This window comes from Salmo salar, chromosome ssa02, assembly GCF_905237065.1.
Source record: "Salmo salar chromosome ssa02, Ssal_v3.1, whole genome shotgun sequence".
Taxonomy (NCBI): Eukaryota; Metazoa; Chordata; class Actinopteri; order Salmoniformes; family Salmonidae; genus Salmo; species Salmo salar.
In genome coordinates this window covers 21,657,125-21,669,816 of record NC_059443.1, presented here as the reverse complement: position 1 = coordinate 21,669,816, position 12,692 = coordinate 21,657,125, and the positions used below count along the sequence as shown (strand labels likewise).

Here is a 12,692-nt window from a genome sequence, read left to right as displayed (position 1 = left end):
TAGTGGTATAATGTCATTGTTCCATAGTGGCTGAATGTCATTGTTCCACAGTGGCTGAATGTCATTGTTCCACAGTGGCTGAATGTCATTGTTCCACAGTGGTTGAATGTCATTGTTCCATAGTGGTTGAATGTCATTGTTCCATAGTGGTAGAATGTCATTGTTCCACAGTGGTTGAATGTCATTGTTCCATAGTGGTAGGATGTCATTGTTCCATCGTGGTAGAATGTCATTGTTCCATAGTGGTAGAATTTCATTGTTCCATAGTGGTTGAATGTCATTGTTCCATAGTGGTAGAATGTCATTGTTCCACAGTGGTTGAATGTCATTGTTCCATAGTGGTTGAATGTCATTGTTCCATAGTGGTTGAATGTCATTGTTCCATAGTGGTTGAATGTCATTGTTCCATAGTGGTTGAATGTCATTGTTCCACAGTGGTTGAATGTCATTGTTCCATAGTGGTTGAATGTCATTGTTCCACAGTGGTTGAATGTCATTGTTCCATAGTGGTTGAATGTCATTGTTCCATAGTGGTAGAATGTCATTGTTCCATAGTGGCTGAATGTCATTGTTCCACAGTGGTTGAATGTCATTGTTCCATAGTGGTAGAATGTCATTGTTCCACAGTGGCTGAATGTCATTGTTCCACAGTGGTTGAATGGCTTTGCTCCATATATTGCCTCTACCCCTATGTGATACATGATTTGGAGGACATCTGAAATTCTTCAAAGTTCCTCCACACATTCTCTCAATCTAATTGTCTTGAAGAAACTGTTAACATGCTGTCTAAGAATTCTACTATCATACTGGCTGAACCCGGAATTTATGTTTCATGTACTATTTGGAGACTTGAAGAAATGTTACTTCTGAACTCCTCATTAGCATAGCTATGATAGGCCAGCCAGGCATTAGAAGCCTATACTGTATGACGTCTGATGAGGCAGACAGAAGCCACAGATATGTGTGAGCCATGCCAGTGTTCTAGCTGACTCAGTGTTCAGGGAGAGACACGTCCGTACTGTTGAGTCTCTGTGACAGTTCAAGGTCAGGCTCCAGAGACGTAAAGGCTAGGTTAGGATACACCAGGCAGAGAGACAGATAGTCTAGGTTAGGATACACCAGGCAGAGAAACAGATAGGCTAGGTTAGGATACACCAGGCAGAGAGACAGATAGGCTAGGTTAGGATACACCAGGCAGAGAGGAAGATAGGCTAGGTTAGGATACACCAGGCAGAGAGACAGATAGGGTAGGTTAGGATACACCAGGCAGAGAGACAGATAGGCTAAGTTAGGATACACCAGGCAGAGAGACAGATAGGCTAGGTTAGGATACACCAGGCAGAGAGACAGATAGGCTAGGTTAGGATACACCAGGCAGAGAGACAGATAGGCTAGGTTAGGATACACCAGGCAGAGAGACAGGCTAGGTTAGGATACACCAGGCAGAGAGGATTTTTATGTTCCTGGACTGTCCTCCCAAACCCACTGACCGCAGTACACATCAACCCAAATCCTATTCCCATTTTAACCCAAGTGAAGGACAATATGGGAAGTTTATTACTGAACATTGGTAAAAGCTAATTACAAATTATCATTAATAACTTACAGTAATAAATACTTTAGGCAGTTTAAATGAAAATGACTGAAGGCACACACACACATGCGCACCCTCACACACAGTAAACAAATCCTCTTTGACACAAACTCTCATGATGCCTGCATTATCATCCCCAACCCTATTCCCAACACACACTATACACACACCCTGACACTAAGCTGCTATTTCATATGGAAGCTCCTCTCCATACAGTGCATATCCCTAGTCCTGCACTTTAAAAGTCCAATTCAACCTAAAATGGACAAAAAGTTTTGTTTTGATCTTAAACTCCCTACATTACAGTATCTATGCACAAGGGGCATCTCTACCTGTTCCACTATCTACGGATTTGCTGACGATCACCTCTTTTACTTCTCTTCCGTCGGAAACTCAACCATTGGAACTTTCTCCGTCGTCGGGGAAACGGGCAGGGTGACCATACCCTCTGGGGGAGGAGATTGGGCTCCTGCAGTGCCGGCAAATCCTTTGGCAATGTCGTCAAAGGTCCGCCCCTTGGTCTCCGGGACTTTGAAGTAGGTGAAGACGAAGAAGAATATGAGGAAGATCATGAAGATGATGAAGACGTAAGGACCACACAGCTCCTGTAAAGGAGAGAGAGAGAGAGAGAGGAGGTTAGAGAGTAACACAATCTAAGCTGTAAAGTTTGTCTGACGTTTTGGTCTTATAACGGTGCCAATCGCATTCATTCAGCTTTGAGGCCTGCAGATTTATCTTGATACATATACATAGGTGTCTGTAGTGAGAGGGGTAGGATGAGGAAGAAGAACCAACCTCCAGTTTGGGGAAGCCCAGCCCGACCAGGAAGTTGGCGGTCCAGTTGGAGCAGCCTGCGACGGCCATAGCTGCAGGCCGAGGCCCCTGGGAGAACAACTCAGCAACTATGAACCATGGGATAGGACCTGGGCCCATCTCAAAACTGGCCACGAAGGCAAACACCGCCACGATGGCCAGGTAGCTCAGAGACGTGTTGGTCTTCTACTCAGAGAGGAGGGAAGGAATGGAGGGATCAAACATGTTAAGCAGTGGAATAAAATCCAGTCAAGGATTTTTATGGTGTGACAAGAATAGTTATTGTCGGGTTCTTGACATTTGAAATGATGGACAGCCGAGATTGAAACTCACCACCAATGAGAGAGAGATGGTCATGAGCAGAGCACTGACAGCCATTCCAGCCAATCCGATGAGGTGCAGGGTCCTTCGTCCCGCCCTCTCCACCAGGAAGAGCTGTGAATCAAACAAGGAAGTGCTTAGAATGTGTCCAACGGTATCACATTTCATATTGTAGTCTGGTCTAAGGTAGTGCACTATCAAACTTTACTATTTCTGTATTATTATACTTGACCAGATATGTGTTAAAATACTTACAGACACCACTGTGAATAGCGTGTTGACCACCCCAGCTCCTATAGTGGCGTAGATGGGCTGGGTCACCCCGGCAGTGTCAAATATACCTGTCGAATAGTAGAACACCTGAGGAGGAAGTAGGAGAGAGGAAGAGGTTGTTGATTACATTCATAACCAATATGAGGATATGTATCTAGTTAAATCTAGTTGTTGTTGACCCATGTTTACTCCTACAGACAGAGAGAGGGCTGTTGTTTCAGTGTGTTCTGTGGCCATCTGGGTTTGATTGATGCTGTATTTATAATTGTTTTATGTAACTTTTATTTAAGAAGGGAGTCATGCGGAGACCACTGTCTCTTTAGCAGATGAGCCCTGCATGAACACATCAATAAACAACAGTTTACCTATACATATCTATATACACATCAATAAACAACAGTTTCACTATACATATCTATATACACATCAATAAACAACAGTTTACCTATACATATCTATATACACATCAATAAACAACAGTTTACCTATACATATCTATATACACATCAATAAACAACAGTTTACCTATACATATCTATATACACATCAATAAACAACAGTTTAACTATACATATCTATATACACATCAATAAACAACAGTTTACCTATACATATCTATATACACATCAATAAACAACAGTTTACCTATACATATCTATATACACATCAATAAACAACAGTTTACCTATACATATCTATATACACATCAATAAACAACAGTTTACCTATACATATCTATATACACATCAATAAACAACAGTTTACCTATACATATCTATATACACATCAATAAACAACAGTTTCACTATACATATCTATATACACATCAATAAACAACAGTTTACCTATACATATCTATATACACATCAATAAACAACAGTTTACCTATACATATCTATATACACATCAATAAACAACAGTTTCACTATACATATCTATACACACATTAATAAACAACAGTTTACCTATACATATCTATATACACATCAATAAACAACAGTTTACCTATACATATCTATATACACATCAATAAACAACCATTACACTATACATATCTATATACACATCAATAAACAACCATTACACTATACATATCTATATACACATCAATTACAAAATACATGAAAAGCAAACACAAAACACGAAATTTAAAACACAATCATATGAAACAAACACATTGTTCAGTAAAAGGGCCCTCTAACATCCATCTGAATTAGGCCCAGTCTAAAGGTCATTGCGCCATCTCCATTAGATCTTAGGGTGATCATCTCGCTAGCCAATCATGTTATTATGCTACAGCCATTCCACTTAATCAAACGCTTCATTCCTCAGCCTCTGGGCTGAAGAGGAGGTGGTGCCTTGACAGTCTCTGTATGTTGGCATCTCTTCACTGAATCATTTAGTTTCAGTATTCTAACGTTGAACTGTGAGAGTTGCAACATTACACGTCCTACTACATTTGCCTATACGCAATAACTTTATCTGGAAAGGCTCATTGTGAACTTATTCTTTTGAAATCTGTGGCTATGCTTCTCTTTCCTCATCTAATTTCCTTCATTACTAATTTATAAAAGGGCTGGATAGGTTTCCACCATATTGCTTCCACCTGTCATGTATTGTTAGATCAGGGGTCATGGATTAAGAGAAGGAAAAACTCTCTGTCCTACTTAAAGGCTTTTCCCTGATGTTTTACTTAGTTCGATTATGTAGTATGGAAGAACTCCTAGCCCTAATTATGTTGCATTGTGGGAGTTGTAGTCTACTCACCGCGTTGATGCCAGAGAGCTGCTGGGAGAGCTGCAGGATGATGGCGATGATGATTGGCTGACGGTAGGCTGGCGAGCGGAAGAGTTCTGGAATAGTGACCTTCTTCTCCATGGCCATCTTCATCCCTTCTTCCTTCATCTCCTGGATGTCATCACTTACGTCCTCACAGCCACGCAGACGCACCAGGGCTGGAGGGAGGGCGAGATATTTTTTAAATACTAGGTATTTTCTGATACTAATGAATCCCAAATAAACAAAAGAGTAATTGTCATGTAATTACTTTTACACCACATAGTTTCCAAGTAAACAGTCAAATAAAAAAGTCCCCAAAATGAGTGCTGTGCCATATGATCAGTAACATCTCCTTTATTTAATATGATCAGTAACATCTCCTTTAGGTTTAATATGATCAGTAACATCTCCTTTAGGTTTAATATGATCAGTAACATCTCCTTTATTTAATATGATCAGTAACATCTCCTTTATTTAATATGATCAGTAACATCTCCTTTATTTAATATGATCAGTAACATCTCCTAGGTTTAATATGATCAGTAACATCTCCTAGGTTTAATATGATCAGTAACATCTCCTATGTGTAATATGATCAGTAACATCTCCTATGTGTAATATGATCAGTAACATCTCCTATGTGTAATATGATCAGTAACATCTCCTTTATTTAATATGATCAGTAACATCTCCTATGTGTAATATGATCAGTAGCATCTCCTTTATTTAATATGATCAGTAGCATCTCCTTTATTTAATTTGATCAGTAACATCTTCTATGTGTAATATGATCAGTAGCATCTCCTTTATTTAATATGATCAGTAGCATCTCCTTTATTTAATATGATCAGTAGCATCTCCTGTGTGTAATATGATCAGTAACATCTCCTATGTGTAATATGATCAGTAGCATCTCCTTTATTTAATATGATCAGTAGCATCTCCTTTATTTAATATGATCAGTAACATCTCCTTTATTTAATATGATCAGTAGCATCTCCTTTATTTAATATGATCAGTAACATCTCCTAGGTTTAATATGATCAGTAACATCGCCTATGTGTAATATGATCAGTAATATCTCCTATGTGTAATATGATCAGTAGCATCTCCTTTATTTAATATGATCAGTAACATCTCCTAGGTTTAATATGATCAGTAACATCTTCTATGTGTAATATGATCAGTAATATCTCCTATGTGTAATATGATCAGTAGCATCTCCTTTATTTAATATGATCAGTAACATCTCCTAGGTTTAATATGATCAGTAACATCGCCTATGTCTAATATGATCAGTAACATCTCCTATGTGTAACATGATCAGTAGCATCTCCTGTGTGTAATGTGATTAGTAACATGTCTCCTCTCCCTGACCTTTGCGAGCCTCCTCCTCCTGGTTGAGGCTGATGAGGAGGTAGCGGGGGCTCTCTGGGCAGAAGGGCAACATGATGCTCTGCACCACAGCAGGGATGGCCGTCAGGGACAGCAGGAGGGGCCACAGGGAGTCTGACCCCAGCAGAAACTCCAGACCAAAGACCTACAGAGCAGAGAGGGACAACAGGATAGCCAGGGTTAAAGCTTAAGGTAGTAGAAAAGTAATGCTCAAACTAAAACAGATTTATCTGGCTTGATTGTACAGAAAAAGGAGATCGGTCAATTACATTCAGTGAAATGAACAGCATTTAAATCAGTTGACCTCAATAACATTAAGTTCAATTAATTAAAATAAACTCAGTAGAGTTTGAACTAAAATAACCTAAATGAAAGTGAACCAGTGCCTGGTCCTCTCTGTGGTACCTGTGCCACCAGGATGCCAATGACCACTCCCAGCTGGTGGAGGGTGCCGAAGGCCCCCCTGAGGTGCGTGGGGGCCAGCTCTCCCACGTACATGGGCGTCAGTCCAGTACACAGGCCACAGAACACGCCAATGACCAGCCTGCCAATGATGACCATCTCAAAGGACTTACACAGGCTGGACAGACCCATCAGAGTTCCACCCAGAAGGGCCAGCACGTTGGCCAGGAGCATGGACTTACGCCTGGGGAGAGGGAGAGAGAGAGAGAGAGGAGGATAGGAAAAGGGGAAAGAAAAGAAAGAAAGTGTGAGGAAAAATGTGTGGTGGTTAGAAAGATGGAAGGAAGCCATTTAGTCCAGTGCCCTGCCAGAGACCATGAATAGCCTGCTAAATAAACAGTGATGAAGTGAGGTGAGATGAGGACAGGTTAGGAGGTAAGACCTCAATTAAAATTACAGCCTCAATTAACATTACAGCACCGAATCGACTAAGGGCCCTTGGCTCATCTTTGAGAGCAAATATTTACATGCCCCACACCTCTCATTGTGGTGCTGGGAATAAAATAAAATAAAACACTACAAAGTCATTACAGATACAAAACCACTTCCACACACACATTTACTGTACATCTGCATTTCTTTGTATCATTAGTCCTTAACTCACCTCCCAAACTTGTCCACCATGACCCCCACAGACAAGGACCCAACCATACCCCCCACACTGAAGATGGCCACAGCGAAGCTCCAAACCATGGTGTTAGTCCCAGAGGAGAAGGGGTCTCCATAACGATCCATAGACACATTCTGGAAGAACCGTCGCAGTTTCTGAGAGTGGAGATGACAGACTTAGAACCTTCAGAGGTTAAAGGTTGGGAATATCACTGAGGATTTAGACAAGTGGTCTAAAATCCTAGTCCTGGAGATGTACAGAGGGTGCAGGCATTTGTTCCAGCCCTGTTCCAGCCCTGACTGTTATAGTCAATACATATGAGTACTGCCACTGACTGCCCACAAGGGGGAGACAAAGTTGAAAACAACAGCACATCCATCCAACTCAGTGTGTGTATGTGTGTGTGTGTGTGTGTGTGTGCGTGTGTGTGACACAACACTAAGTTGATTATAAAAGGAGGTATCAATCCTTTTTGAATAAATAATACATTAATAATGATGACCATTATGACCACTCCCGTATTGCACCACGCGCGCGCACACACACACACACACACACACACACACACACACACACACACACACACACACACACACACACACACACACACACACACACACACACACACACACACACACACACACACACACACACACACACACACCTGCTCAGGGGCATTGATGACTCCAGTGTTGTATCCGAACTGCAGGGAGCCGATGACGGCTGTAGTGATGCAGTAGAGGAGGTAACAGGTCACTCCCTTCTTCTTCTGGGGATGGAGGAGATAGAGGGAGGAAGAGAGAGAGGGAGAGGGAAAACAGGGAGAGAAAAGCGGGTGATGGAGGGAGAGGGGTGTAAAAATAATAGAAAGAGAGAGAGAAACAGATAAGAACAAGAAAGTGACAGAGAAAAGGATAGCGCACGCGCGAGAGAGAGAGCGAGAGAGAGAGAGAGAGAAACAGGAAATTAGATATCCACTGGTCTAATGCATATGGATGGAGATGTAGTGTACAATAATTCTGTCATTGTCATCATAGCCAGTGTCATAGCCAGTGTCTTGGCCTACAAAGCTCTTGTTGTTCCCAGTGACAGTAGAAAATACACAATGAACCATTCTGTTTGAGATTGTTCTCCCTCTCTTCTGCTTTCTCTCTGAGCATTCACAAGCTGTCACTGTCTACACTGCCACGCTAGCCTAGGTGTTACAAAACAGTGGAAATGGAAGCATCTTTCGCAATCCTGATCGACCCAGAGTCTTGAGGATGAACTGTGAGAAGAATAGAGACTCTATGCTACTATGGATTTATGCTACTTAATTCTACTGTTGAGGCCTATTGTATTGGGTTCGGCTGTTATACCAGTCCAATATGTGTTAATATGCTAATACTAACTACTACTTAAATAAATACCAAGTGAATACATCTGGGATGAAGATTTTTTCTTTTTAGCTGTGGCTTTTTGGTGAATGATAATCAGTTGTCCTTCCAGACATAGCATCTCCAATCCAAAATGACATCTAGAATCGGCTTCCTATTTCACAACAAAGCCTCCTTCACTCATGCTGCCAAACATACCCTCGTAAAACTGACTATCCTACCGATCCTTGACTTCTGCGATGTCATTTACAAAATAGCCTCCAACACTCTACTCAACAAACTGGATGTAGTCTATCACAGTGCCATCTATTTTGTCACCAAAGCCCCATATACTACTCACCACTGCGACCTGTATGCTCTCATTGGCTGGCCCTCACTACATAATCGTCGCCAAATCCACTGGCTCCAGGTCATCTATACGTTTTTGCTAGGTAAAGCCCCGCCTTATCTCAGCTCACTGGTCACCATAGCAACACCCACCCATAGCACGCACTCCAGCAGGTATATTTCACTGGTCATCCCCAAAGCCAATACTTCCTTTGGCTGCCTTTCCTTCCAGTTCTCTGCACCCAATGACTGGAACGAATTGCAAAAATCACTTATATCTCCCTCTCTAACGTTAAGCATCAGCTGTCAGAGCAGCTTACCAATCACTGTACCTGTACACAGCCAATCTGTAAATAGCACACCCAACTACCTCATCCCCATATTGTTATTTATCCTCTTGCTCTTTTGCACCCCAGTATCTCTACATGCACATCATCATCTGCACATCTATCACTCCAGTGTTAATGCTAAATTGTAATTATTTCGACTCTATGGCATATTTATTGCCTTACCTCCCTACTCTTCTACATTTGCACACACTGTACATAGATTTTTCTATTGTGTTATTGACTGTACGTTTGTTTATGTGTAACTCTGTGTTGTTGTTTTTGTCACACTGCTTTGCTTTATCTTGGCCAGGTCGCAGTTGTAAATGAGAACTTGTTCTCAACTGGCCTACCTGGTTAAATAAAGGTGAAATATTATTATTTACTTTTTTAATTTAAAGCTGGGCAACATAGCAGCACAAAGCTGATTGGTTATAATGAACGTCTGCTATGCAAAGCCCTGGGCCAGACCAGGGAAAGGAACCCTGTTTGATGTGGTCTCTTTTAAAGGACCAAAACCTACTCATCTGAAATACCACATCTCTTTACAGAGAATGTAGGCTGTAGGAAAGTGACATGACAGTATATCAGTTATTATTACACAAAGGTAGGCTACTCTTTATGACACACACTATTACACATAGATGGGCCAAAGACGAGACATTTAAATTTGGTGTCCCAATGCCATTTATTTAACATAAAAAGATAAATATGTATAAATATAATATTAAATCACTCAACTCTGACCTTTCTTTTGACCCATAAATATTTGTGTTGAAAACTATTCAATTAAAGGAGTTGCGTCAAAATGTCCTTCAGTGTAACTTTCCGGGTTAAAATTCGAATGACAATAGTGTTTTTAAAATCTAGAAATTCATCCTAAAAATATAAATGAACACCCATGGCATAATTATGTTAGTGTTGCAACAATATATAGGATAATGGGCAACATACTGTATGTAAAAAATATTTAAAAACTTGAATAACTTTTGTCTGGACTTTTGCGATCATTCAATGTCATTCAGTATCACAAAGGTAAAAAGCCATTTTAAAGCATATCACATGATGGTAATCATGTGACAGTGTGTGACATCACAAAGAAGACCTATTGAAGACCCTCTATCAATGTGATGAGGTGAGTAAATCTCTCTGAAATATTTGATGATTTCACCTTTTCACCCTCTAGTAACCTTTGTACCAAAAACGCATGTCCATCAGTACAAAACATACTTTTAATGTTACTATTTTATAAAAAGCTATATTAAATATGAAAAGTAAGGATAATGTCATGTCCTGACCAGTAAAAGGGGTCATTTATTATTGTAGTTTGGTCAGGACGTGGCAGGGGGTGTTTGTTTTATGTGTTTCGGTTTTTTTTGGTTAATGTTCTATGTTAGAATATTTCTATGTTTGTTCTAGTTTTTCTATTTCTATGTTTAGTTTATTGGGTTGACCTTCAATTAGAGGCAGCTGTTCCTCGTTGCCTCTAATTGAAGGTCCTATTTAGTAGGGGTGTTTTTTCATAGGTTTTTGTGGGTAGTTGTTCCTTGTTTAGTGTTTGTGCACCTGACAGGACTGTTTCGTTTTGTTCTTTTTTTTGTATACGTATTTATTTGTTTCTCCTTCTTCAAAATAAAAAGAAGATGAGTATACATATTCCCGCTGCATTTTGGTCAAATCCTTACGACAATCCTGACAGAACTACCCACCAACAAAGGACCAAGCAGCGGGGTAAGGAGCACGATGAAGAAGGATGGAAGGGCTATGGAGGAGAGGATACAATCCTGCTAACGGGATTGGTTGGACAACAACCAGTGAGATATTCAAAACCAATATTCAAAACAAAATAATCTCAAAATTAAAATTCAAGTATTTAATGGCATTTTAAAGATACTCTACTCGTTAATCCAATCACATTGTCTTATTTCAAAAAGGCTTTACGGTGAAAGAAAAACATTCGATTATTTTAGCATAGCATCTCAGCAACAAAAAAAAAGCCATTTTCCAAGCACGATAGCCATCCCAAAACCAGATATACAGCTAAAATTAAGCACTAACCTTTGACAATCTTCATCAGATGACACTCCTAGGACATCATGTTAGACAATACATGCATTTTTTGGTTCGATCAAGTTTATATTTATATCCAAAAACCCCATTTTTACATTGGCGCGTGACGTTCAGAAAATGTTTTCTCCCCATAACTGCCGGTGAATAGGCACATTTAATTTAACGAAGAACTCATAAACGTTGAAAAATGTTATAACAATTATTTAAAGAATTAGAGATAATCTACTCCTTTATGCAACCACTTTGTCAGATTTCAAAATAACTTTACGGAAAAAGCACATTGTTCAATATTCTGAGTACAGAACTTAGCCTTCAATGCTAAGCTATACAGATAGCCTACAACCACGGCGTCGACAAATCTCTAACAATATGTTCGAAATATTTACTTACCTTTGCTGATCTTCGGCGGAATGCACTCGGATGGGCACCCACTTCCACAAGAAATTTTCATTTGTTCTGCAAAGTCCATCATTTATGTCCAAATACATCCATTTTGTTGACCCATCCAGAACACTTTACAATGCCATGTGGCGTGGACGCATATCCATAGACGAAATGTTCAAAGTTCCATTACCGTTTGTAGAAACACGTCAAACGATGTTTACAATCAATCCTTTAGGGTATTTTTTTACGTAAAATTGCGATAATTTTACAACCGGGCAATAGCTATTCATTCCAGAAGAAAAATATAAAAATGATGACTTCACGTGTACGCGCATCATAAGACACCTCTCCTCAGACTGGCCAATGATTGACTGAGCCAAAATGATCTGCCCGGTAACAGATGACGGTTGAAACCTGTTCCTAAAGATTGTTGACAGCCAATGGAAGAGTTAGGAGGTGTAACGTAAATCCTATGTCACTGTAGTTTTCCAAGGGATTCTAAACAAAAACTACATTTCTAAATTCTCCCACTTCCTGATTCAATTTTTCTCAGGTTTTTTGCCTGCCATATGAGTTCTGTTATACTCACAGACACCATTCAAACAGTTTTAGAAACTTCCGAGTGTTTTCTATTCAAATCTATATGCATATTCCATTTTCTGGGCCAGAGTAGTAACCTGTTTAAATTGGGTACGTTTTTCATCCAGTATTTTAACAAAATCTTGTCATACCGTATAACACCAGTATTTCATATTAAAATATAATAACTTTGTTTTGTTGACTCAGAGAGACAAAAACTAATCTCAAAGGTAAAGATATTTTCATAGATTTTAGAATTTGATTTTAGAATTTGTCCAATGAACATAAAAAAGCCTTTTAGGGAATGTGTAATTGCTGTTTTATTTTTTTGCTACTTTGAAAACATTATACGTCTTTGAACCAGATACTAATATATCAATTTC

At 39.7% G+C, this 12,692-nt stretch overlaps 1 protein-coding gene across 4 annotated transcripts in view; it reads right to left on the bottom strand.

Annotated features, from left to right (window-relative positions):
* Positions 1–574: 574 nt before the first annotated feature.
* The window catches only part of gtr3 (Solute carrier family 2, facilitated glucose transporter member 3), a 23,139-nt gene continuing 11,021 nt past the window's right edge, over positions 575–12,692 (bottom strand). For 2 of the 4 annotated variants that reach the window (XM_014153331.2, XM_045696220.1), the window contains exons 3-11: positions 7,912–8,013; positions 7,242–7,402; positions 6,581–6,821; positions 6,158–6,320; positions 4,769–4,956; positions 2,984–3,088; positions 2,741–2,842; positions 2,390–2,593; positions 575–2,199 (exon numbers count right to left, since the gene is read on the bottom strand). In XM_014153331.2, the coding sequence (XP_014008806.1) occupies positions 1,966–2,199; positions 2,390–2,593; positions 2,741–2,842; positions 2,984–3,088; positions 4,769–4,956; positions 6,158–6,320; positions 6,581–6,821; positions 7,242–7,402; positions 7,912–8,013 (1,500 nt within the window). In that variant the 3' untranslated portion in view covers positions 575–1,965. 4 annotated transcript variants of the gene reach the window in all.